Source organism: Arvicanthis niloticus, chromosome 22 (genome assembly GCF_011762505.2).
Source record: "Arvicanthis niloticus isolate mArvNil1 chromosome 22, mArvNil1.pat.X, whole genome shotgun sequence".
NCBI classification, from domain to species: domain Eukaryota; kingdom Metazoa; phylum Chordata; class Mammalia; order Rodentia; family Muridae; genus Arvicanthis; species Arvicanthis niloticus.
This window is the reverse complement of record NC_133429.1, coordinates 19,176,836-19,204,503: the sequence shown is the minus strand read 5'-3', so window position 1 is coordinate 19,204,503 and position 27,668 is coordinate 19,176,836. Positions and strand designations below refer to the sequence as shown.

Genomic DNA, 27,668 nt, shown 5'->3' with positions numbered 1-27,668 from the left:
GGCCATTAGCAATTTTATTCTAAACATTACACTTGTTAACAAAATGCATTTATTTGGAAGGATCTAGTTACCAGTTGTCAAAAGCTCTTATATGTTGAAAATGTAATTTTAATAGATAATTCTTCTTACAAAGAACACAATAAAATAGACTGCATTCTTTAAAAAAAAAAAAAAAAGTTATGAAGAAATCCATAACCTTACACTACAGAAGACAAAGATTCCTGACCATAAGGTTAACATTTACATGGACATGACTTAAAAATAACAAGAATCAGAAAATCTATGTAGAAAAAGGTGGAAAGGGACTGTTTTACACGGGAAGAAACAATTACTAACAACAAATTAAAGGATAAAAGGAATAGCTGGGCACTGATCCTAGCAGAGGCAGCCAGATCTCTGAGTTGGAGGCCTGGTCTATAATAGCTTGAGTTCCAGGACAGCCAGGGCTACATCGCAAGACTACCCCTCTTAAAATAAAAGAGAGACAGAGAGAGAGAAGAGGGGCACAGGAACCGAAGAGCTGATGATGCCAGTTGCCTGGGTTCATTAGGTCTGCAAGAGGACTCAAAACTGCCTCAGCAAAAATCAAATGACTAGGGTTTCCTAATAGCACAAACCAATGGTCACAGAGTTTTCAACAAGAACCAAGAGAAAAGTCATAACCTACATCTGAAGCTCAAATTCAGACATGTAAAAGCCACATGTAACATGCAACTGTCCTCTTCACTGTGACTTCTGGGTATGGTCAAGTTTCAAACATGGCAAGGACACCAAGGATCACCTAATTGAATCAGGTAATATTTATTTCAAATTTCTAGGAAGTTTAAGAAAAAAAAAAGTCCGGATACTGATGCTTCATGCATGCTCAGAACCAGTTTATAAATACTCACTCAGTAGAATCCTAACACAAATCTGCATCAATGAAACAAACTGGTAAAATTCTCCTCTTGCCAATTTGTCAGACGGAGAGAACTAAAACAGAATGTTCCATCTATTTTAATTTTAAATACGATTGTCACATCGGGCAAGCGAAATAAACACAGTAAAATAAACTGTACAAAGGCAAAGTAGAATAACAAAAAATATTTTACTAAAACATAAGATTTACAGAAGTTTCCAGACAAGCCATACAAAATGGTCACAAGCTTTTTCTTTGTCTTTTGGGGGTAGGGGTGGGGGACGGAGAATCTACACTTGACAGCAAGTCACAATGTTATTAGTGAGGGCTGTGATGTTTATTTAATGTTCCCATTTTGGTTCAGACAATCAAGCTTGTCCATCTACAGCGTCTAAAGTTAGACTTGGCTAGAGAGCGTATTCTAAAAAACTGGTTAGCTGCATTTAACCACTGCAATTAGATCCTTTAAGAGGGGGGAGGGGAAAGGAGGGAATAAAATTAAACTACTTTCCCCCTAAAAAATAAAATAAAAACACCCATACCCCTGGCAGCTAACCCTGACAACTACCTTCATTCACAGTGCCTTGTACTTTAACCATGATGGGGAAGAAGTCAAAGCAGAGAGTCCTGCTTCTCAACATCTCTCAGCAACCCGGATGATACTTCTAGCCTCTGCTCATGCTTTACAACAGTGAATCAGGACAAGACAGATTTGCTAATGTGCATGTAATCACCAAAGATGAAGATGCCTGGGCTTTTATTCTGTAATGTTTCTAAGACTGTGTCCATTAAATGCAAACAAAAAAAGGAAGAAGTCTTGGCAGAACAGGAGAAGTGGTGTACACTTGATGATCTGATCGACTTAAATATTGTTCATGGCATATAGCCTAGTCCATGCTCTCGCTGTAGACAAAAAACAAATATGCAGCTGTTAGTTTCTTTCCAAACAAGATATATCCTAAATTCATATCATCATCTATAAAATGGATCAGGTCAGTTTTCTGAATGCCTTACTAGTGAAACAGTACAATTAATTAGAAAGGGGTTTTGTTTGTTTTCTATAGCTTCAAACCATTCATAAAATTCAACAGATGGAAAAGGTTCTTCCATTTCTGAATAGATATGCTCACTCACTAATTTTGTTATAGCAGGAAGTTTGTTGATTCTATATTCTCTGGACCATAAAAATAGCTCGTATCTTCACACACTGCCGGTAACAGTAGTCATTATTGTTAGATACATGTGGTTAAACAATGCAAAATCTCCTTGTGTAGATTATTTTTAAATAATGTGAGCTTACAAATAAAACATCCAATGGTAAGAGACCTATCTTGACAAGCAGAAGCAGGTAAAAGAGAATAAATATGAAGTACCTGTTTCTATGGCCTGGGCTTCGTTGGTCTTCCACTGCTCGGCTACATCATTTGCTAATGGATCATCTGGATTAGGAGCACTTAACAAAGCCTGGATGGATAGCAGAACTGTGCGGATCTGCAGTGCTGGGGACCACTTATCTATGAAGGTAATAGGCCCGGTATATGATAAAGCATGGACAATAGGCCCAGAACTACTGTACTTCCCTCCCACACATTCTGGTGCTGTTAGCATTTGGTGAGATTACAATGTTTACATTCTAAATGTGGAATGCTTAGGACAGAAAGGACACATTAATAATGCAGAGGGTGACAAACAACACTTACCTTTCAAAATATCTAAACATATTCTTCCCAACTTGTCTACATTAGGATGATAAATTTTGGTCATGAAACGTACTTTAGGTGCTGCCATTGGGTATTCTTCTGGAAGGAATAGTTCAAGTTTAAAAGTCCCTCCCTCAAAGGGGGAATCCTGGGGGCCAGCAATGACCACATGAAAATAACGGGCGTTGCTCTCATCTGGTTCTGCTTTAATGCCAGGAACTGGTTCTGCCAGCAAACGCTGGGTTTCCTACAACAGAAAAACAAGCATACATGTGAAACAAATGTCATTTCTCTAGACACCAAAATTAAAATTAGGAAGTTCATCTTTTGAAATAAGATATAACACAATCTCCTAGTGACACATAATTTTCACATAAAATATAAGACTCAAAGAAAAGAATTTTTGACCCCTGCATCATGCCATAACCCCCCCCTAAAACAATAAAGGAATAAAAGGTTTTATGCAGGCATGATAGTATACACCTTTAATTCCAGCAGAGGCAGGGAGATCTCTGTGAGTTTGAGGCCAGCCTGGCCTACACAGTGAGTTCCAGGGCAGCCAGACAGTCAGGGATATGTAGGAAAACCCTGTTTCCAAAAAACAAACTAACAAACCCAACTGAATGTTAACTGCAGAAGATTATCACATCCTAGATTAAATAAAACCAATTTTATGTTCACATAAAAGGAAAAGAAATGACATCAGGGTTGCTACAATGGGTAAAGCAACCTGCTCTAAATTATATTAAAAACCAAGTCACTGGGCTGGAAAAATAGCTCAGTGATTAAGGGACTGTTTCATCCTAACCCAAGCTTTGATCTGAACGTGACAGGATATGAGAACAGATGAATTTTATTTAAGAATTACTTCTGGGGGTTGGGGGGGGGGGGGGCTGGAGAGATGGCTCAGTGGTTAAGAGCACCCGCTGCTCTTCCAGAGGTCCTGAGTTCAATTCCCAGCAAGCATATGGTGGCTCACAACCATCTGTAAGGAGATCTCATGCCCTCTTCTGATGTGTCTAAACACAGCTATAGTGTACTCCTACACATAAAATAAATCTTTAAGAAAAGAAACCAAGCCGTTTAACTCTTCTAAAACAATTTGGTCATTCTTTCTTTGTAGTCAAGGGCAAATGAGGTCTAGAATCAAGTCTCTTACATAAAATACTACAGTATATTTCAAACCACCTCTACATGACTTGTAGGGATGTTATGTAAGTAGCAATACACAAAATAGGGAATGACAAAATTCTTATTCAATAAGATAACACTTTGACATTAGATTTTTTATCACAGAGATAATAGAGAAAAGAACAAGCCTAGGAAACTGGGTGTGGCAGCAAGAGCTCACACACCCTAGGATCCCAGTTCTTAGGCAGAAGCAAGCATATCTCTGAATTCAAGGTCAGCCATAGCTACATAGCTAAGATCCTGTCTTTGGAGGAGAGAGAGGGTCAAGAACACCTCTAGGGTACTTAAGTAGAGCAAGAGACTTAAGAGATGGAGGAAAAGAAGGCAGTGTGTACTGGCCCATGCTGGAAGACTCTACAACTGACAATCTCTAAAGGGCCTTTAATGCTCTCCAATAATTATACCATATTTTGTTTTCCACAACTCTCTTGAAAGCCCTAAATGTCTATCTTCATCCCTGCTTTGACTGAAGCTCTGCTTCCTATTTCATGAGAAGGCAAACATCTTTTAAGTTTTTACAATGGCATCTGCACATGTAACCGCCTCTGTACCCACATACTTCTGGGCTTCTAGTGTCACCCTCAACTCCCGGAGCATTTAGGAAGGCTCTTTTCCCTTGAGCACAGATCTCTCCTCACCTTCCCAACAACATCACTTCAACACTTCCCCAGAGCTAGTCCTTTCCTTTTTTGACCTTTCCCAAATCATACACATTTTCTTTTATTTTTTTGAGTAAGAGGGAACAGCCTGGTCTAAGATGGCTCTCCTGACACTGTTATAAAACGAAGCCATTCTAACTACTTGTCATCTTCTGCACATGACCATTCCAGCTCTTCCGCCATGTCATGATACAGCAGAAGCAAAAGGACTGAGCTGCCTGATCGTGTACTTTCAGCCCCTAAAACTCTTTTCTTTCTGAGCACCCAGCTTTAACATTTTAGTACAATGGAAGAAAACAGACTAACACAGCAACCCAATTTAACCTAATCTAAACTTTCTGATGCCCCCCCCACACGCACACACCGACAAATTTGCCCCATGTCAGTTGATCCATCACTGATCCATCTTCTCCCATAGGTTATGTATCTAGCCTGATGCTTTTAACTGCTTGAAAAACTTCCAAGGCTTACTGGAGTAAAGGTCAGAGGCAAGAAGACTATGTGTACACCCCTAGGTTGGCTCCCCAACAAAGATAAAAAAGGTTCCAGAAGTCTACCCGTAGTACACTTTGTTTCAGCACTCCTACCCTGGTCAAGGTTCTACAAGCTCTAACCGGTAGACTAAATAAATAACCTCCTAACACTCCCAGGCTTCTAATCTTGACATTGCTACCTTGTACTTCCTGGATCTACCCTTCCACATTTATTTAAAAGTCAAAGCCTTGCTGTGGACTCCTGTACTCTGCCTATCTTTTCAACTTACCTTCATCTATCTCTGACTTTTGTTCAAGCCCATTTAATCTCCTGGCAGTTCCTCAACCTACTAGACATTATTTCTATTTCAAAGACTACACTTGGGGGCTGGAGAAATGGTTCAGCAGTTAAGAGCACTGACTGCTCTTCCAAAGGTCCTGAGTTCAATTCCCAGCAACCACACAGGCTCAAACCATCTGTAATGGGATCCAATGGCCTCTTCTGGTGTGTTTGAAGACAGCTACAGTGAACTCGTCATATACAATAAATAAATAAATAAATAAATAAATAAATAAATAAATAAATAAATAAATAAATAAGCAAATAAACAAACCTATTAAAAAAAAAAAAAAAGACTACACTTGTCCTTTTCCCCCAGGAAAAAACAAAAAGGGGACCCTAGCCTTTAAGGGGGAAAATGCTAAAGATCAGCAGAGGGGCAGAGAAATAAAAATAAATAAATAAATAGATGGCAAATTTTCAATTTTGGCCATTTCTCAACTTTGTTTTATCCCAACTTTCCATGAAAAGGAAGGCTGAAAAGGGAAGACAGGGTCCAAGAATCTAAGCAACCACCACTCCCACATTATACATAGTAGCAGCTATTTAAAGACCTAACAAGCTATCCAAAGTACCTCCAAGATCAGATCCTAAAATAGCTCAAAAATCACTTGCGTTGTCAAATTCCACATCCACACTCTTGCCACCCGCTTACCTACTCTTTGTCAGGCACTCTTCCCAAAGAATGCCTGATGTTAGTTAGTGGCTATGTGGTGTACGCCTGTAGTCTTGGCGCTTGGGTGGCTAAGGCCAGGGGGCAGCTTTACATTCAAGGCTGGCCTGGCCTACATTACTGAGTTCCAGACCAGCTACACAGCAAGACCCTGTCTCAAAAACCAAAATAAAAAAGTATGTATAAAGCACCAATGTGACCTTACGGATCATAAGATTTCACTGGAATATACACTGTGGTTTAGTCGCCACGAGTTTGACACAATAAACAGGTAATTTTATCTGATGAAACACTCCATTTTCCAAACTTAGCATAAATTTCGAGAAGAGAAAAACCTGACACCAGTGTCTGAAATCCCTACCCAAAAGAAAGGAGGGAAACACTAGTGGAAATAATCTCTCTTCCTACTCCCACACGAAGGTTAACCATGAGGAACCTTCAGGTCTTATAGTGCTTCTGTCATAAGGACAGTGAAGTGCAGTATGGTTTCTTTAAGTGACAAAGATGAAGTTCCTACTGCTTCCCTTGTATAACTTTCTGAGCAAGCCCACTCTTTCCATTCCACAGTTGTGGTACTTTCTCCTTGCATAGGATTTGTCTTCCCATAGCTGCAGTTATGCTGCAGTTATCCTTGGTCAACCCCAATCAAGAAATAGTAGTTGAGCCGGGCGGTGATGGCATACGCCTTTAATCCCAGCACTTGGGAGGCAGAGGCAGGAGGATTTCTGGTCTACAGAATGAGTTCCAGGACAGCCAGGGATACACAGAGAAACTGTGTCTCAAAAAAACAAAAAACAAACAAAAAAGAGTAGTTGATGGGCCAGTGAGATGGTTCAGCAGGTACAATTTGGCACACAACCTGGACAGCCATCGTTCTATCATCAAAGCCCTCTGACCTCCTCCACACAAGTGTTCTCTCTCCTCCCATCCTCTTCTTCATACATAAAACAAGTAATAATTGCTAAAAGAGTAAATGGTAACTTCCATAAGTAATTGATTTTTGTTTTGTTTAAGATAGGGTCTCAACATGTAACTTCTGGAATTCATTATGTAGACCAGACTGGCCTCAAACAAAAGAGATTGACCTGCCCTTGTCACTATAGCAGGCACCACCACTCCTGGCTTTAAGTTTTACTATGCACTTTTCATCCCTTCAGCTGGACAACATGGTCTTCAAGTCTAGCTATAGCACGATAAAATCTCACACTGCCGCACAACTGGATGTCAATTATCCTTTGTCCAGCATAGCCAAGAAAAACTCTACTGGTCTATCAGTCACTTAAGTGTCCATGTACTGTCAGTCCTGGCTATCAGACTGACAACATGTGTTCAAATAATCCTCATTTTGCTTAGTGATAGCACCGAAGTCATGCCTGCAATCTGTGAAGCCAAGGAGAAACAATAAGATGTTTCCCTCAGGGTTAGAGAGTCTCCTTGCTGAGCTTTGACTGCCAGCACCCATACCATGTATCTCACAACCATCCCTATATCTCTATTTCCAGGGGATCCAACTCCCTCTTCTGGACTTTGTGGGTACCTAGTGCATGCATACAAATGTACATATATAGTAAATGACAAATTCTTTAAAAAAAGAAAAGAAGCATGTTTCCCTTTAATGAAAGGGTAAAGGCTGTGCTACAGAGTGGAGCTGAGTGTTAATCTGACTTATAGGCAAACTTCGGTCCCCAGCACCACTTACCCTAACTGGCATGGTAGCACAAGCCTATAATCCAGCACTATCACTGCTCCAAACCAGAAATGGAGAGGGGAGGGAAAGCACTGACAGGGAAAGAAAGTTACTGTGCACTTTAAAAAGGATTTTGCAATTTAAGTTTTTTTTTTTTTTTTTTTTTTTTTTTTTAAATAGTCTTTCTCTGTGCAACCCTGGCTGCCCTAGTACTCACAGACCAGGCTGTCCTTGAATTTACAGAGATCTGATTGCCTCTGCCTCCTGAGTGCTGTAAAAGCATATACCATCACTGGCCAGCTAAAACAAAAAATTTTAACCTATAAAAATTGTTTAAGAAAAAGAAATCTGTCTGTCATACTTTAAATTATGTAAGTGGAGAAACTGCAATACTTATTTAAGACATATTTGAGCCTGCGGGTCACACCTTTAATCCCAGCACTTAGGGGGCAAAAAAAAAAAAAAGTAGAACTCTTGAATTTGAGACCAGCCTGGCCTACAGAGCGAGTGAGTTCCAGGACAGGCAGTCAGGGCTACACAGAGAAACCCTGTCTTAATAGTATTTTTATTTTGTTTCATTTTGAGACAGGGAATCATAGACTAAGCTGTCCTGGAACTGAGAAGAAATCCACCTGCTTCTGCCTCCCAAGTGCTGGAATTAAAACTGTGCACCACGACAATTGGCAGAAATCGTATTTCTAAACATGGCTCTACCAACTAAGTCGATTCCCTCTCTCTTCTTTAAATAGTAATTTTTGTGAAAAGGGGCAAATTAATTCATTTATTTTTATTTAACCCAACATATTCAAAATGCTATCTCAACATGTTATCAATATATGACTAACAGAATTATTTTAATCTTTTTTTTACACTGAGCCTTTACAAGTCCAGTGTTTTTTTTTTTTGTTTTTTGTTTTTTTTTTCGAGACAGGGTTTTTCTGTGTATCCCTGGCTGTCCTGGAACTCACTCTGTAGACCAGGCTGGCCTCGAACTCAGAAATCCACCTGCCTCTGCCTCTGCCTCCCAAGTGCTGGGATTAAAGGCGTGCACCACCACCGCCCGGCCCAGAAGTCCAGGTTTTAATCTACACTAAGCACATGTATCAATTCAAACTAGCTCCATTTCAACTGTTCCATAGCCACTAGAAGCTAGTGCCTACAGAGTAAAAACAATTTAAGTTTAGTACTGACAGGTCATTAAGAACAAATGACCTCCATATATGTGAACAAATTCTTGTAGAGCAACTTTAAATTATCACTATCCACTCAACAATAATCCGTAATACAGGAAGATATGGAATCACTAGCTGATATAGGTCATGAAGGCTCTCTGCCAGTCCCTTTAGGTCAGAATTGCTGTCTGCTACAGCCAAAACATATTCTGAAAACAATGACTTGGGTTTTAAAAAACAGGAGAAAAAAAAAAAAAAAGCAAGGCAACTAACTACACGATGAAATATTGATTAATCACCAACAAACCATTTTAATTCCTCCAGTGAACACCACCCTCTAGTGGACATAAGACATCAACAGATTAAACAAAAACATAAAATACTCTTTTTTAAAAAAGTTCTTTATTTCACTCCAATAGATGAAGTCTTTTTGTTTTTCCTGTCTTCAAATTGTACCATATGGTCACTTCTCTAAGCTAAGGTTGGCACTAATGTAAATGTCCTTTTAAAAGGGGCCCATTTTGATCTGGACTTCAAATGCACCATTTTAAGAGTTTAAGAAAACTATTGCAAGCAATCAAGCAAACTAAGCTAAGCCTCACTTCTGTGTGTGCTGCTACCTTCTTTGCCTCCTATAATCCCAGACAAGTCACTGGCCCCTGGGGACCCTTTCACTGTGCTTATCCAAAAATCAAAGGAAAATAATGGGTTCTCAACACACTCCCCTTTCTTTACCGTTAAGTTTTGGAGATGGTATACTCAAAGGAGGGGAGAGGGGAGAAGGTATTTTCCAAGATGAGTTACCAAGGACTAAATCTGAGAAGATTTTTAATCTAGTGTAAGACTTTTTGTCAAAAAGCCTTATTTGAGGGTGAAGATGAGGCTCCGCTGGTAGAGTGAGCATTCTCCTTGGCACGCAAGGAGCTCTGAGCTCAATCCCTAACCCCATATATACCAGAAGGTAGAGACAAGAGAACAGGAATCAAGGTCATCCTTAGCTACAGAGTGAGCTGAAGGGTCAGCCTGAGATAGAGACCTTGTCTCCAAAGAAAAATTCCAAGAATATAGAAAAGGCCCTGGTTTCATCCTAATGCTAAGTAGCAGGTAAGAACATAATCCTACTCCGCTTAAGAGTACTAAGCAATAGGTGGGACCAGATGTTGCACTATGGTTCACTTGCCCTAAGCTATCTGATGACAAAAACCCCAGCTAGTAAACAGCAGTAAGTGCAAAATTGGAAACGTATATAAGACTGTGGCCCTTAGTCTGGAGAGATGGCTCAACAGGTAAGAGCAGCACTGGCTGCTTGCTTTTCCAGGGGACCCAGGTTCAATTCCCAACCTTCCACATGGCAGCTATAACAACCACCTTGTAACTGTGGTACAAAAACAAAACACTCATAAGATAAAAATAAATCTTAAAAAAAAAAAGACTGTAACCCTCCATTACTCAGCCAATGAGGAAAAAGAGGGAGAGACTTGTGTTCGGGGTCATAACAGTTGTTCTCTGCTTTCAATCAGAGCACCCACTCTTGCAAGGTCACAAACTGCTTCCCTTCTGCTATTGAGTATCCAGTGCAAGGAGTTTTCCCTGCTCACTAAAAGCAAAGGACCTACCCTGGTAACACTTCACTGGAACTCCTGTAGGCCAAGTTTCTAAAACACTAATACATTTGACAAGCTGGCTTTTAAAGACTATTTATTTACTTATTCACGTAACGTCCCAATCAGACCCCCTCCCCCCCTTCTCCTCTGAAAAGGTGGAGCCCTCTTTGGGTATGACCACCCACCCCCCTAGCATATCAAATCTCTCCTCTCCCACTGAAGTCAGACCAAGTGGCCCAGTTAGGGGACCGGGATCCACAGGCAGGCAACAGATTCAGGGACAGCCTCTGTTCCAGTTGTTGAGCGAGCCGCATGAAAGACCAAGCTGCACTTCTGTTGCATGTGTGTGCGTGCGCGTGTGTTGGGGGGAAGGTCCAGCCCATGCTTGCTTTATGATTGGTGGCTTTATTATTTTTTTAGCTTGCATATTTTCTATCCTAGAATATCCTAGTAGTGGGTAGGAAGAAACAGGTCTGACTTCATCATCAATGACAACTAGGGGAACTGCTTGTTAAATGTTTCTATGTGGTAAACTTAACATCCCATGTAACACTAGTAAACTCAACTAATTTTAATTTTGGTTTAAAAAAATTCCCCCAATCATTCCTATTTTCCTTTGTTCACACACGTATTTCCTTTCCTTATTCTTCCTTGGTATTATGTTGGAGCTGGAGCTGTAGAAAAACACGGAAATGTGAGGTAACAAAATGATGGGTACAGTATAAAGACTGTATGTACGGTAAAGCAATGGCAAAATGAGGCTTGTAGATATTCACGGTTCCATTCATCATTACTTTGGCCGCTCCACAAGAAAACACCCTTGTCTGGCAGTCAGCACACACTCCTAGACACATAAACACACCCACCACAAGCTTTTATGGATCTCCTTGCCTCCTCAATAGAAGCTGAGGTATTAATTCTTCAATTTTTTTGATACAGGCACTCTCCTGTAATAAATATCAAATATTTGGTGTCAGAAGCAAAAGGATCAGGAATTCAAAGTTATCCTCACAAATTTAAGCCAACCCAGGCTATGCAAAACCCAGTCTAAAACAAAAAACCTTTGTGCCAGAATTTAAACAATCAGAAGAGTCCATTTTAGAAAGAGTATCAGTGTTAGCACCAAGGCAACAAACAGTGGAAGAGTTCTAATGGCACTGTCCCGTACTGGACACGAGCAATCAAGAGTAAATGCAGCATAGAGCATACTGCATAATGCAGTGAAATCACCATTGTCCAATTCTAAACCCTCTTACTAAATAGCTCTGACTCTCCTGAAGATTGAGATACCTAATAGATTCTGTTGCTGCTCGAATTACCTAAAGCTGCCTTAGTTGCTTGGTAACCATATACTCTCTAAAATTAGAGAAGTGAAAAGGGGACACGCTGGCTAGTTTTTTGTCAACTTGACACAAATGAATTATCTGAGAAGAGGAACCTTGATTGAGAAAATGCCCCCATCAGACTGCCTATGAGCAAGTCTGTGGGGGCATTTTCTTGATTAATTACTGGTGTGAAAGGCCCAGATCACTTTGGGGAAGGGATTAAATACCACCTGAGGCAGGTGGTCCTGGGTTGTATGAGAAAGCAAGCTGAGCAAGCAATGGGAAGCAACCCAGTAAGCAGTCTCTGCTTCAGTTCCTGCCTTGGCCTCTCCTGATGGACTGTAACATGTAAGACAAGCCCTAAGCCCTTTCCTCAAGTGGCTTTTGGTCATGGTGCTCATCACAGCATTAGAAACCAGAGCAGGACAGGAAATGAACAGACTGGGAGTGGATCCCTGTGGAACGGAGTGGGAAGAACAAGTTAAGTCAATTATTATCTCTTACCAAAGAGATTAAATCATTTTAAGATACTACTAAATTCATACTACAGAGCTGAAAATCAGCTATGTAGCCTGGAGTGTTTGAGGGAAAAAAATTTTTTGTAGGATATGTTTAAAATTGAGGCCTGCCCTGAACACCAAAAACTGTGGCACTAAACTTACTAAGCACTTAATTATATTATTAGAATAAGTTAGATCTTATTGTTACTGGAAGCTCCCCTTTTGTAGCATCTCTGAGGCTTGTAAGTACTGTTCAATAGTCTTCCGGCCCAGGGCAATAACCCTATATATATATAGATTGTGTCCCCAGTACAGTCTCTAAACCAGGAAGAAATTTGTTACCAGTGAAATCTAGTTTTGGCATTTGTGGTTGCTGTTTTTGAGGAAAGGTAAAGCTGTTTAGCCCAGGCTACCTCTAAATCTCGACCCTACTTCGGTAGAGTGAATAACTAGATTACAGGCATGTATCACCATACCCAAGTTCCAAGTTTTTGGTTTAAACTTTTTCATAATATGAAATTCATTTACATAAAATTAATTATACTCCTAGCAACCAAAATCAAAACCAGTCCACATTCAAGAATGTTATTCTTAAACAGACAAAAGCCCTAAAACTAAGTTGGGCATGATGGTGGAATATCTTTAGGCCCAATACTTGGGCAGAGGCAGGAGAACTTCTATGAGACTGGTCTCGTAGCGAGTTCCTCCAAGACAGCCAGGGCTGTTATATAGAGAAAGCCTGTCTCAAACAACCAAAACCAAAACCAGCCCTAAAACTGTGTAAGGTATGCACCTGTTACTGACAGTGGCACTGTTGGCTCCATTCCTGAATCTGGCTGCCATCATTCTTCACAAATCACACTGCAAACAACTTTCTGCGCCCTAGAAGCTAGTAATCACACTTTTATAGGAAGAGCAAAGCAGGGACAGCTCAACAATAAGTGTCTCTGTACTGTTGGGAGTCTCAGCCTATGTGCTACCAAAGCAAGCTCAGTGTTTATTTCAGTTGAATTCAGATCTCAAATGTAGCAACCACAACACAGCAACCACAGTGCCTACAGATGTCCCTAACATCTCTGTGCTTCTAGCAACATACAGAGGAAAGGAAATAGAGCAACTCAATCAACTATGGTAAGACATGCAATTTTTTGGTGTGTGATGTTGATCTAAATCTGCAATCAATCCAATTATGCCAATAGCATAATTTAGTTCCAGAAAAGAATTAAGACACGCCGGACGGTGGTGGCGCATGCCTTTAATCCCAGCACTTGGGAGGCAAAGGCAGGCGGATTTCTGGGTTCAAGGCTAGCCTGGTCTACAGAGTGAGTTCCGGGACAGCCACGGCTACACAGAGAAACCCTGTCTCGAAAAACCAAAAAAAAAAAAAAAAAAAAAAAAAATAATTAAGATACATGGTCCAATGAAACAGCTCAAGGAGTAAATTTGTTTGTTACCAGACCTGATAATCTGCTCTTGAGTCTCATTTCCAGGATTCATAATGAAAGGAGAAAACCACCTTTTTCTACAAACTTTACTCTGATATCCGCATGTGTCCTCTCCCAACAGACATGGGGAGACAGACAGACACACACAGTATCAAATCACTTCATGTGGATAACCTAAAAATATTCTCTGAAATAATTCAACAGTGTGCCCTTCCCCTTGAGCAAGCCTGAGAGACCTTGCTTACCTCAACAGACCAAGTGATAGGATCTAGGTGGAGTTACCCCCCTAAACAGCACCAGAAGAACTGCCCCTGGGCTTGCCTTGAGATATCTCCTTGAGACCAAGGAAGGATTATGGATTATCTCACCCATCTCTGGCTGATACCAGAAAGAGTTTGGGTTGGGCCTTCCCCTTTAAATTGTGAGCTGAACATTAAAGCATTGAGCCTTGATCAGAGAACTTTGTCTTGGCTTCATCTCTTCTCGCCCTCCATCCCCCTTTCATTCCCAGTCCCCCCTTTTCAGGTGAACCCAGTTGATTTGTGGCCGCAGCTACCCAACAGTCCACTTTAGAAAGACAAATGTAGGGGCCAGTGAGATGGCTCAGCAGGGTAAAAGCACTGAGGAAGCGAGGCACCAACTTTGACTTCCACATGCATGCCATTGAACACATAGGCCTGCATTCATATACATTAATAATTAATAATTTTTTTTAAAATAGGGGCCAGTAAAATTGCTCAATGGATAAAAGGTGCTTGCCTAAACTTGAGGACCTATCTTCAATCCCCTGAACCCACAGGGTAGGAGAGAACTGACTCTCAAAAACTGTTCTCTGCTATCCATATGCAAACTATGGCATGTGTATACTTCATACAGATACACACACATCAATAAATAAAATAAATGTAAACATTTAAAAATATAAATGTGAACTCGCTTCATGTTACCAGTTTGGGTCACAAAAATCATTTTTTAAAAAAATCACCCTTAAAATAACTGGTTTATAACTATAAACTAACATATTGTTATATATTAATATCATAAACTATATAACTATAAACAGTGCGGGCACTTGAACCCAAGGTCTTGTGCATGCTAGGCAAGCACTCTACAAGGTTTTAGGGTGACTGATGTCCTAAAATGAGATGGAAGACATCTTTCAATGAGTTACTTTTCTGTTGAGATTTGTATCTAATACTATTTAATATTAATATAAATATAAAATGTGTATCTTAATACTAATTCTACAAAGTGAGATAAAATCAAGTAGAGAAATAGAAGAACCTTTTAAATAATCCTGTTTTGAAAATAACATGGCCTCATTACCATAGCAATTGACAGCATGTAGAATTAATTAAAAAAAAAAAAAGGAAAAAAGCAATGTTAACATTTAATGTTAAGGTGAAGGCCAATAGGACTGCAAAAGTGTCCCCATCTTTTAACAAATCTACAGTTTAGAGCTTATCTAAGAAACATTCAAGTGATACCTCCAGAAATAGTGAGCACAGCAAAATCCCTGAGGAAAAGACACTATACCTATCATGTCAGCACTAAAGTAAGGTACTTACGCTCCTGTGAAGCACACTTTAAAACAGTGCAATTCTAAGTGTTAGGCTTCAGTGAAGGAGTATGTTCTCACAACTGTACTCATTTCTTAACACTCACCTGGGGCTGGTGGCACATTGCTGTTAGTCCAGCACTTGGAAGTTTGAGACAGGAGGATCAGATTTTGAAAGCCAACCTTTCAGCCTCCAATTCAAGCATGGTATGGGGCCCTGTCTCAAACAAAAAACATTCAAATAGAAGCTAAGTGTGGTGGCATTTCCCTCTCAAAAACCTGAAGTGGAGGCAAGAATTTTTAAGTTTGAAAAGAATCTGGGTTACCTGGTTTAAACAAACTAAAAAAGAAAGAAAGAAAGCAAGCAAGCAAGCAAGCAAGCAGAGGCAGGCGGATTTCTGAGTTCGAGGACAGCCTGGTCTAGAGTGAGTTCCAGGACAGCCAGGACTACACAGAGAAACCCTGTCTTGAAAAAGCAAAAAAAAAAAAAAAAAAAAAAAAAAAAAAAAACCTTATACATTATAAATTAAAATAGATACATAATAAAGTTAACTTAAAAGAAAATATTACATACATGCCTAGCTTACTGAAAAAGGAAATGAGTCTTAATTTGGTAAAAGGACATGTTTCATCTGGGGACACAGCCAACCCCATTGTCTGAACAGGTATTCTGTTCAGACTTGAGCAATGGAGCAGCCCAAGAGGAAGGCAGGAAGAAAGCACACCAAGAGTCAGTGGGTGGCTTATAGTCAGCTTCTGCACTCTATGTTGGCCTCAACTCCTTAAATCTTCAGTACAAACACTAGACTTGAAAAATGTTTGGAGTAAGTGGACTCCTCTGTTGAAACTGTTGAAAGGACTGAACAAAACGCCTATATTAACAGCATGCACCCTAAAACCACAAAAAGAATCCTCAAGATCCTAGCTAAACTACCTGGGAAACAGCCAAACCTTAAAGCTTTGGGATTTCAGGCAATGAATTATTAAATTCATTGGAAGGGGACAGTGGCTGCTCCAGCTTCAAGGGGATCCAACACCTCTGGGCTCTACAGGGAGCTGCATTCATGTGCACATTCTCATTTACACTTGACACATATTTAAGGCTAATAAAGAATTTTTTTAAAAAAGCTTAAATAAGGTTGGGCATGGTGGTTCATACCTTTAATCCTAGCACTCAGGATATAGAGACAGAAGGATCTCTGAGTTCCAAGGGCAGCCATGGCTACATAGTTAGATCTTGTCTCAAAACTAAATAAAATAAAAACAAGAAATAAAACAATGCAAAAAAGCTAGATAGATCTAGCAAGAATATGTAATGTAAAGAGGCTCATGTAGGGATTAATCCTTGAAACTAATCTGTATCTTCACATAAACTATTTAATCCTCAAAACCATCTCTAAAAACATCTTATAGAAATGTAGACAAAAACATCTACGATGGTAGACTACGAGACTATTAGATTTATTTCTACCTAATATGAAATGATTAAAGTTACACTAGAGTATGCAGTCCTTCTAAGCTTAACCAGAAGCCTACAAACCTGCAGGACTGAAGCCAAGCCAAGTACTAAAGCATCATAAGACATCTCATTCCTTCTACACGCAGGGCCACGGCAGCCACTCTTCTGCCTTTAAAAAAGCATCTACACTGGAAAAATCATTGTTAGCTATGTTGTCCATACCTCTCAGTTTATCCTCCTACAACTACTAAACTCTAAGCAAAGAAATGGTCAAGGGAAGCAGAGAAAACATGAAAAATTCTTTTCCTGTTGAGTATCATCCAACACTCATCTAATTTGGAATTTATCCAATATTGAGAGAACCAAGTTAATCATCATTCCTGACTAGACACCCAGGCATGATTTAACTCAGGAGCAAGAAAATGCATCCCTGTGATCAATAAACATAGAAACTGCATGGAGAAGAAAGCACAGAAAGGAACTGTCAATGAAGTAAGATGTAAGGGAAGACTCATTTATTTTCTGTGTATGCATGTGTGTGTACTACACATGGGTGTGGAGGTAAGAAGACAACTTGCACAAGTCTGTTCTCTATTTACAATGGTGGTCCCAGAAGGGAACTCAGGTTGTCAGGCTTGATGGCAAGCGTTTTTGCTCACTGAGCCATCTCACCAGCCTATGAGGTTTTAGGTAGCAGATGGAGTTGGAACCCAATTCTACCCACAATAGAGACCCCTAGACCCCTCAAGATCACATCTTAAATGTTTTGATGTGAAAAGGTGACAATTCGAAAATTACTGTTTAAAAAAAAAAATCAGAAGAGGACCAAATTACGTATGAACACACACACACACACACACACACACTCTCTCTCTCTCTACCTAATCTGGAGGAAGAGGAATGGCTCCCAGACCCACTAAGTAGATACTTGTGAAGCAAATAATCACTAGCAGTGCTCAGACACACTTCAGAGAGCAGGTCAGAAAACATAAATCTTTCTGTGTTAAAGTTAGATGAAATGTAAAAGACTTGTAAGTGGAGACAAAAATAATGAAATGAGGTAAGCCTTAAATGCAGTTTCACTACAGAGTCAAGGATTACCTTGAATTTCCTGGTCCCCTGCCTCTAATTCCTTGGTGCTGAGACTACATGCATACACTGTCACACCCAGGATGTGAGGAGGTACTGTTGAATCCATGGCCTTGTGCAGGCTAGGCAAGCACTTCAGCATCTGAGCTACAAAGATGCCCATTTCTACAGCAATACATGTTTGCAGAGGATTCTTTCACAGGTTGTGAAAGTATTTCTTTTGGAACTGGTGGTGTTAACATGGCTCTGAATATATTAAAAAACCACTAAATTTCACATTTTGAAAGTGCTCAATTTTGTTATATAAATTATACCTTAAAAATTAAACAAATGAAGAAATTAGTTTTTCCTTCAATATGCAGTGAGAAGGCAACATTACCTACACACTAGAGACTGGATTAACAAAAAAGGGGAGAAAGACTTTTTTCTATTACACTATTAGTGCTTAACACTTGGTACAATAACTGAATTTTTAGTAATATATTGACAAATAAGATTCTAAAAGAAAAGAATGTTTCAAATTAAAGTCTGAATTGGATTTTAATTTGAAAATTAAAGGCAGGAAGACCAGAAATTTAAGGTCATCCTCCAAAGCAAGTTCTAGGCTAGTCTGGAATACATGAAATTCAATCCTAAAAATCAAAATAACAAAAAAAACCAGCTGGACCTGGTGGAGCAGGTTAGCTGGATGCTGAAGGAGGAATAGCTCAAATTCAAGGCTAGCCTGGGCAATTTTACTTTAGACCTTGTCTCAAAAAATAAAAGGGAGTGGGGTGGTGATATGTAATTCAGTAAAAGCATACATACATGGGGTCCTAGCTGCAATTCCATTGCACAACAAAACAAAGACAAGCCTTTATTGAGGGAGAGGGGTTGATTAGTAAGTATAGCTTTTACAGCCAAGGGTAAGAAATGTTAAGTTTTACCACCGTAAAACAGTTTCCAACTGTAATAAATAAATAAAGTAAATAAATCTTTTTCCCCTAAGCCAATGCCAAGAATGATATTTGCAGGCAAAAGAAAGCTGTATGAGGAAGGTAGGTTTCTTATTCTCTCCAAAGGGAGTCAGGTACAAATACCTTCTCTCAGTTAAAAACACAATGGGTGCAAAAAAAGTCAGACTCTACTTTTAGTTTTGTTTAAAGTTAACATTAAAATGGTTTCATTGTGATGTGATGACACCTTGAATATCTCTTCCTAGTAAGAAATAGCTAAGCATATCACATACTATCACATCCTAGCATTCAGGAGTGCTGAGGCAGGGACTGCTTGTTTGAGAATGCTGCCACAGAGGATAAAGGAGGGAGGGAGACTGAAGGAATACAGGAAATAGCTAAGCCTAGCACTTGGGAGGCAGAGGCAGGCGAGGCCAGCCTGGTCTTCAGAGTGAGTTCCAGGACAGCCAGGGCTACAGCGAGAAACCCTGTCTCGAAAAACCTAAATAAATAAATAAATAAATAAATAAATAAATAAATGGAAATAGTTAGGTGACTGCTTGACTGCTTTCTAGTCCACTCTTAAAGTAACACACACACTTCTCTGAATTCAGGGAACTTGACCAAACCTACAACAGACTTTAGTACTACATTAGGCAAAAGCCTGTGGTTAAACAGTAAAGAGTTCTGATAAAAACCAAGAAAACAAGGCCTGGTGCTCAGCAATTATGGGCACCTGCTTGCTGTTCTTGCAGAGGACCCAGGTTTGGTTCCCAGTACCCACATGACAACTTTTAACTGTCTTTAACTCTAGTCCCAGGGAATCTAGTATCCTCTTCCCGCCTCCAGACAACCAGGAACAAACCTGCTACACATACAGAAAATGCAGGCAAAACACTCCCCCATTCTCCCTCTCTCTCTAAAGCACCTAGATCCTGCAATTTGGACACTTTATCAATCCACTGGTCCACAAGACATAAAAATGCATACATTACTATGTGTAGTTCTTAGCTCAGGGAACCAAATCACTTGGGTTCAAATCACTGCTCCACAAATCACTGGGTCCCTTGTGCAGGATGGTTTATCTATAAAAGAGGATGATGATACACTAACTGCTGCTGGAACTAATGCATGCAACATGCTTTGAACAGTGTCTAGATCACTGTAAGATGATATTATTATTATTATTATTATTATTATTATTATTATTATTATTATTATTAAAAAGAAGCCTGTACGACCAATCTCATTTAAAGAATCATTGCCACAAAGCTTGGCATGGTACCTTGTATGCCTATAATACCATTATTTGAGAGTCCTAGACTAGAGGGCTGCAGAGTCCAAGGCCAGCTACATACTAAGTTCCGGGACAGCCTGAGCATGACGATTAGATATTGATGACCACCATGACAGTATCATCTAGAAGACAAACCTCTAGGTATACCTACGAGGGCTTATTTGGATTAAGTTAGAACATGGACACACCCATAAGGCATTCCCTTGATTTGTTTAATTAAGGAAAGAAGACCTATCCTAAAGGAGGGCAACACCATTCCTTTCCTGGGCTTGGTTTCTGGGCTGTATAAAAAAGTATGTTAACTGAACATGAACATTCACTGTTTTAGCTTCTTGTGCAGATACAACTTGACCAGCTGCCTCAAATTGCCTTTAGAACTTCCTCACCAGGATGGACCATACTCATGAACTATGAACCAAATGGTTTCTTCGGCTGGAGCAATATTCAGTAGTTAATAGTACTGGCTACTCTTTCAGGGTTCAAATCCCAGCACCCACACAACAGCTCACAACAATGCTTAACTCCAGATCCAGAGGATGTGATGCCCTTTCCCAGCTTTTCTGAACACCAGGCAAGCACCTAGTACAACAGACATACATGCAGGCAAAATACTCATGCAAATAAGATTCTCTTCCTTTAAGTTATTTTTATCAAGAGTCTGTTTGTCTTGGGTTTTTGTTTGTTTGTTTGTTTGTTTTTTAAGACAGGGCTTCTCTGTAGCCCTGGCTTTATCTGTAGACCATACTGGCCTCTGAACACAGAGAGATCTGCCTGCCTCTGCCTCATGAGAACTGGGATTAAAGGTGTGTGTCACCACCACCCAGCCAAAGACTTAATTTCTTTTTATATCCCCTTACATAGTCCAGATGACACTCAAACTCACTATCCTCCTGCTTCAGCCTCCTGAGAGAAGACTTCAGTGACATGCCACTATTTATGGCTATTCAACAGTTCTTAATGCCAACTCTCTGAACACAACAACTAAACAGTAATGATTTTCAACAACCCTAAAACTTTTGTCTTACTAGCTTAGTAAAGTGTTTGGTTTTCTTAGCTACAATAGCTATAATCCCTAAATCTGTAAATACTTTGAAAATATAAATTGATTTGTCTAAAATTAACCAGAGAGACAAATGATAGCACTGAAAATTAAAGACCTTGCAAATATGAACAGCCAATTTTCTTTTTAAAAGCAAGATGAGCAATTAGATGCTGAAGTCAACGTTTCAAAGTACTTTAAGGGCTAGCTACAGCTTAGCAGGAGCTCATGCTTAAAACGTGCAGAGCAAGCCTAAACTACATAGTTGCAGAGCAGAAAACAATTACAAATGTGGCTGGGCAGATCACACTTTCATAATCTCAGCATTTAGGAGGCTGAAACAGGAGGAACACAAGCAAGACCCCATCTTGCACAGCAAGGCCCTGACTCAAAAAGAAATAGAAGAGGAAAGGGGAGAGAAGCAGAAACCCTCACCATATAGGAAAGGAAAATTGGTAAAAAGGATGTCTGTCTAATCTCAAGAAACTGGCATGCTAGGTTGGTGGGTTGGCTATTTGGTTGATTTTAAAATGGTCTCATGTATTCCAGGATGGATGGAACTTAATAGAAAAGGATAACCTTGAAGTTCCAGATTTTTCTGGCATCTACCTCCCAAGTATTCAAACTATAGCCCACAGGCCACCAAACCCAGGGCTTTTACACTCTAGACAAGCATTCTATTGGGTGAGCTATATCCCTCCCCCTTAGCTTGCGAGATTTTAATCAAGTAACTCAACTAACTCCTTGAGTAAGTCAGCTACTATTTTATCAGACTATTTTATTGTCCATACTAATTTCAAAAACACAAGAAAGTGTCACTTTGGGTGTGTTAATATGCCTGTGATCCCACCACACTGGAAGCTAACACAAGCTGTCAAGTACAAAACCACCCTAGCCTCAAAACAACCAAATAGGACCAGAGATAGATCAGTGAGTAAACATTAACCTGGCAACCTTAGCTTTAACCCAGAACTCACATAGAAAAAGTATCAGCTCCCCAAAATAGTTCTCTGAAGTGCAATGAAGGCCACTGACCACATGTGCACAAGCAATCAAGCAAGTGCATGCTTTAAAAAAAAAAACGTGTGTGCAGAAGGCAGGGGTTTTCTGTGTAGCCCTGTCTCTCCTGGAACTTGCCCTATAAACCAGGGTGACCTCAAACTCAAGAGATCCTCAGGTCTTTGCCCCTTAAGTACTGGATTTAAAGACATGCACCACCACACCCTGCTAAAAATTAAAAATTTTAACATCAGAGTAATATATCAATGTAACATAAAACTGAAATAAACTTGTCCCCAAACCAGTTCTTCTTAATGATAAAAAGGGTAAAAGAAATCTCTCACTTTAGGGATACTTTCGAGTGGCCCTTGTTAGCTTTAAACTAAGAAAAATTCCAATGTCAAATGTGGTGGGCCATACCCTGTAATCCCAGCATTCAGGAGACAGAACAAGGTCTTAGTTTGAAGTCAGTCTGGGGTACTTAGCAAGAACTTATAGGAGAGCAGCAGAAGATGTGGGTGGGGGTAATAGCAAAAAACCCTCAGTATCACCCACCCCCCCACACACAAATGCCATGTAAACAAAACTATGAACACTGTTAATATTGGATAACACAATTTGCACGATTTAAAAGCTATCAATAAGCAATTAGTTATAACCCTACAAAGCAGCTCTATAAAAACTGAGTCATCTTGAAGGTAAACTGTTGACTAGGTGGGTGGAGAGGATAGTTAGGTGGGTGGAGAGGATAGTAAGTATTGCATGAGCAGGGGAAGAAGCAGAACACACATGAACAAATCCTGTGGTCTTTCTGAAAGGACACACAATAAAACACTGGTTGTAGTGAAAACTGGAAGGCCGATGGGCCATGTGTGACCTTTATCTTCTCTATGTCCCCTTTAGAGCCTTTGACCAGTTTGGTCTCAAGTCTTTGTTGTTGTTTGATGAACTTAGAGGACGAAAACAAGAAGGGTGTTTCACAGCTGGAGACAGAGCAGTTGGCAGAGTCCTTGTCTAGCATGAAAGCCCTGGATTCAATACTTAGCACAAAATAAAGCTAGGTACAATGGCACACTTGGAGGCAGAAAGATCAAGGTCATTCTCAGCTACAAATGAAGTTTGATGTCAGCTTGGTTTACATAAAACCCTGTCCAAAGAAAGAAGAAAAGTAGTTTTCTCACACAGTGCTGGTTCAAATGAATGCTACTAAACACAGCAACAATGCCAAATTCTAATATAAAATCACAGCTCCTGTAAAACTTCTTCCAAATAAATCTTACATCAATATTTCAGTGTCTACTGTACATGTACCAAAGATTCTCTTGGCTTTAATGATGGATGCCAGGATCACCCAAAGCCATAAACAATGAAAAGGAGGGGATTATGGGGACACAGAAACAAGACAATTAAAATTAAAGTAGACCTCTAGAAGGCCAAGACTTGTAAGAAAAGAACACAGTACAATAGCAAAGTGAACAATACAACAGAACACTAGTGAAGGTCCATGACTGGAATAAGCTTAACCATTCATTGTCCAAGAGAGAGCAAAGTCAACACTGTAACTATAGGAAAATAATTTCAATCAAATTTAAGAGATGAGCTGAGTCCAAGTGTGTAAGGCTTTGGGGTGGAGTAGGGGGTTGTCTAAATGTAGATTTTGTGATGGGTAACCACTGTAGTTTTTAGCAGTACAGCAACATGATCTGTATCTTTAAAATATAACAGTACTACATCACAAATAGGCTAATGGAACAGGCCAGGATTATGAGGTAGCTAGAAAGCACCATTTTAGTCACTGCCCAAACCAAACCGTCTAACTCAAACTACTTAATATTTGCAAAATAAAATAATACTGCCAGGTATGGTGGAATACACCTTTAGTCCCAAAACTCAGAGGCAGATGCAGAGAAATCAGGGTTTAAGGCCAACTGAGTTACACAGTGACAGTGGTGGCGCACGCCTTTAATCCCAGCGCTTGGGAGGCAGAGGCAGGTGGATTTCTGAGTTCGAGGCCAGCCTGGTTTACAGAGTTCCAGGACAGCCAGGACTACACAGAGAAACCCTGTCTTGCAAAACCAAAATAAATAAATAAATAAAATTAATATAATGAATAATAAAGTTCATCCTTTGAAAGCCAAAGGCTACCAAGAAATAAAATAATCCAATAGAAGAGAGTATGTCTCTGTGGCCTCAGCTACCCCTACCCACTGTTGTAGTCATATAGACCCTTGTATAGTAGTAACCTGTTTAAAACAAGGTCTCACATTCCCATGCTGGCTCAAGCCCCTAAACAGCCTTGGATAATTAACTTCTAATCCCTCCTGCCTCCATCACATTGGGATTATATGACTGAGATGGGTGTGGTAAAACAAACGTTTAATCCCAGAGAGGCAGAGACAGAGTGAGCTTCATCACAGCCAGGGCTACAGAGAAACAGTGTCTGTAACAATAAATACATACATAAAACAGTCCATGGCTGGTGTATGTGCAGTGCTGAGGATAGGATGGACTCAGCAGGGCTTCAGGCAAGCTAGGTAAACACTACCTCAACTACATCTCCAGCCCTAAAGTTACTTTTCAAAATAAATTTTAATGTAAGTATGTTTTCTGCTTGAAGGTGTTGCTTCGTTGCATAGCACGTATAAAAGCCCTTACTAATTTTCAACACATCCCCAAAACTAGAAAAAAAAATTTACTGGTGATACAAAAAATGGATACCAAAAAATACCCTATCTCTTAATCTGCCCTAGTGACTTGAAAAAAAAAAGTCCCTTAAAGCTAAAAGTACTAAAGTCCATTAATATTAATTAAGCATAATAAAGTACTATGAAGTGAAGATTATATAGTAATAGGTTTACCACTATCTTGTTTTAAATAAACAAAAGGAAACACTGAATGTATACTTAAGAATTTGGTGCTGAATGAATTAAGTAAGAGCACTTGAATTTTCTGCTTTACACCATTTCTGTAAGCTTATAACCAATATATTCCACAGAATTTATTTTATCTTCCAAAGCCTTCATATTACTGCAGAATATTAATCTCCAGAATCAAGCAAAACTGACAAATTAGATCAACTGTTAAGTTTGCCGAGCATTTTGGGGAATTGTATTCATTATCAAATCTCTGTTATGTTTAGTCCATAACCAAAGTAACAATAAATTAAAAACTTCACGGCCGGGGATGGGAAGCAGTGGTTTTTCTAATGGAATCTTGGTTAACATGATCACTAGTGACTATGTGCATGTATCAGAAATAAACTACATTCCGGACCTTCCAATGGACAAAAACCTACCTAACCTAAGAATTGGAGATTCATAACACAGCAATAAACATTTCTGTTAAGACTCCAGTGCTCGAAGAAAATATATTGTTCCTTCCCAAGAATTGTCCTATAAAAGGTCGTTTTTCTAATTCAAGCACCTTTCTGTCAGTGACACCCAGGCCTCACAGACAATCGTGGCTGCCTTAAGAACTACGGTGTCTTACACCCTTCAAAGAGGCCCCCCATTTACTCAGCACAAATCTCCCCTAAAACTCTGGAAGAGTGGAACAATGCTTTAAATATATGTTCCCTGGATTACAGCAAGCAAAGTGAAGCTTCAATTTGGGCACTTCGCTGGCATACTGAGCAGTGCACATTTTTAACCAATTTCCTACATTAAAAAACAGAAGTTAAAAAAATCTTAAGATTTAGTTTTCTTGGGTTATAATACCTACAGAGTCTGAAGACTCAACGGTGTTATGTAAAAACTTTAGGAAATCAAGATACGAGCCCCCCCCCACCCGTGGTTCCATATGTACTTATCAAAATACAGTATCCCTAAAAGAGCCTCGGGGCCGCTTAAAATAGGCGCACAAAAGCTGAGAGGCAAACTATTTCACACATCATCCCCATAACTGAGGCCCGTGCCTCAGAACAGAAAACAGTCTTCAAAGAGTTTGCCAACCGGAGTAAAATCACTCCGCAATGATAACCAGCAGAAACACAGGGAAGCGAACGCGGAAGCCAGGGCAACCGGGCGCCAAGTCCCCGACGTCCCTAGGTGCGAGCAGTCAGGACGAACATGTGCGGTCGGCGGCAGAACCCGCGGCCCTGCCGGAGCCGCCTCTCCCGGCCCGCGGCCCCGCCCGGCTCTCGGTGTCGGTCCATTCATTCCGCACCCCGGACTGCCGCAGCCCCGCGCTCCTGCCGAGGAAGAGCAGGGAGCTCCGGGGCAGAGCAGCCGGCCGGGGCCACAACCCGCGCCCTGAGTCCAGGCCACGCCGCGATTCCCGCCCGCGGGTGAACAGAACCTGCCGAGGCCCGCACGGTCCCGCGCCAGACCCCAAGCCCGCAGCCCCGCCCTCTACCGGGCAGCCGCCAGGCCTCCCCCGCCGCGGCCTCACCGCCCGGGAGTCCCGGGTGTCCGGCGTTCAGAGGCGGCCGGAAGTCTCCCCGGCGCCCCCTCCTCAGCGCCCGACTTCCTCGCCGCCGAGGCCAGACCCTTCTCCGCGATGCCTCGGGCCTCTCAGAGGCTGCCGAGAGAAGCAGGTGCCAGCGCGCCAGGCCGCGCTGGAGGAGGAGAGTAGAGCCAGAGGCCCGAAGCCCGCCTGGGCGGTTACCTTGATGATCCTGCGGGGCAGCCCGGCCATCTTGTCAGATCCCGAGTTCGGCCTCTGCTCTTGTCTCCGGCTCCGCTCGCCTCACGCACGAGTGGAAGTCCCGGGCTCCACTTCCGGGGAACGTCGCCGCGCCCGCCGTCGCTGCCTCCGCCGAGGCCCCTCGGGAAATGTAGTCCCTGCTAGAGCGCGGGCTTCGCACGGCCTTCCCTCCGACCTGCTGGCCCCCTCCCCCGCGCTCCCCGCCCCAACCCCAGCCGGGGGTGGCGGAAGTGACGCTCCGCGGTGGGGCAGGGACTTTGGGGGAGGCGGCGCGAGGCGGCGCCGAGCTTCTTCGCCCGCGGCAGAATCTGAGCGACTGGGCGTCCGGCGTTCACGAGCGGTGTACGTGCGACCACGCCTGCGTCTGTGGGCGACGTAACAAAGGCCCGGCCCCCGACGCAGCCCATTCATTCATTCGTTCCGTTTGTTCATTCAACGTGCCCGCATTGCGCGTGGCGGGCTGGCGCTGCTGCAGTTCCCTGCGGACCGGGCGGACCGGGCGGCTCGGGTATATCGCGCGCTCCTCAGTGGCGAGCAGACCGGAAGTCTGTGCCAACGGTGCTAACTGGGAATCTCTCGCTAATTGCCAAGGCTCCCGACTAAGAATCCTAAACGTTTACGTTTCGCATAAAAAGGGGGCCTCTCTGGCGTCCCCCCACCCCAAAAGCGAGTTTGTAACAAGGGGAGAGGCAAAAGGCACGGCCCCTAAATGCCTGGACCCAGCAGGAATTTTGTTAGTTTTTCTGAAAAAGGGCTCTCTATGTACTCTCGATACTGTATTCATTGAGCTGGCTTCTGCCTCTGCCCCCTGAGTATGGATAGGTTTGTGCCACAGCTCAAGGCTGAGCCTGGCAATCGAGATTTACTTGCTAATTAGAAGGATCTGCTTAGAGGATAAGGATCCATGATTCGCTGAAGAAAGATACCCCGGACTCAAATAGTATGTAAACGCAAAAAAAGTGTTTTATTCTGCAGACGTTC

General features: G+C 41.3%; 1 protein-coding gene across 1 annotated transcript; it reads right to left on the bottom strand.

The window, feature by feature from the left end:
- Positions 1-1,068: 1,068 nt before the first annotated feature.
- On the bottom strand, positions 1,069-27,059 carry Ube2n (ubiquitin conjugating enzyme E2 N). The gene is made up of 4 exons (XM_076920047.1): positions 26,649-27,059; positions 2,599-2,845; positions 2,272-2,412; positions 1,069-1,801 (listed from the first exon to the last, which is right to left on the bottom strand). Exons 1-4 carry the CDS (start codon positions 26,676-26,678, stop codon positions 1,761-1,763), a joined length of 459 nt encoding a protein of 152 aa, XP_076776162.1. The 5' UTR covers positions 26,679-27,059; the 3' UTR covers positions 1,069-1,760.
- Positions 27,060-27,668: the final 609 nt, after the last annotated feature.

Coding starts and splice junctions, on each gene's coding strand:
- Ube2n (XM_076920047.1), bottom strand. CDS start 26,678: ATGGCCGGGCTGCCCCGCAGGATCATCAAG. Junction 2,413..2,598: donor ATGTTTAGATATTTTGAAAG/GTAAGTGTTGTT, acceptor TTACCTTCATAG/ATAAGTGGTCCCCAGCACTG. Junction 1,802..2,271: donor AGCCCAGGCCATAGAAACAG/GTACTTCATATT, acceptor TTTTGTCTACAG/CGAGAGCATGGACTAGGCTA.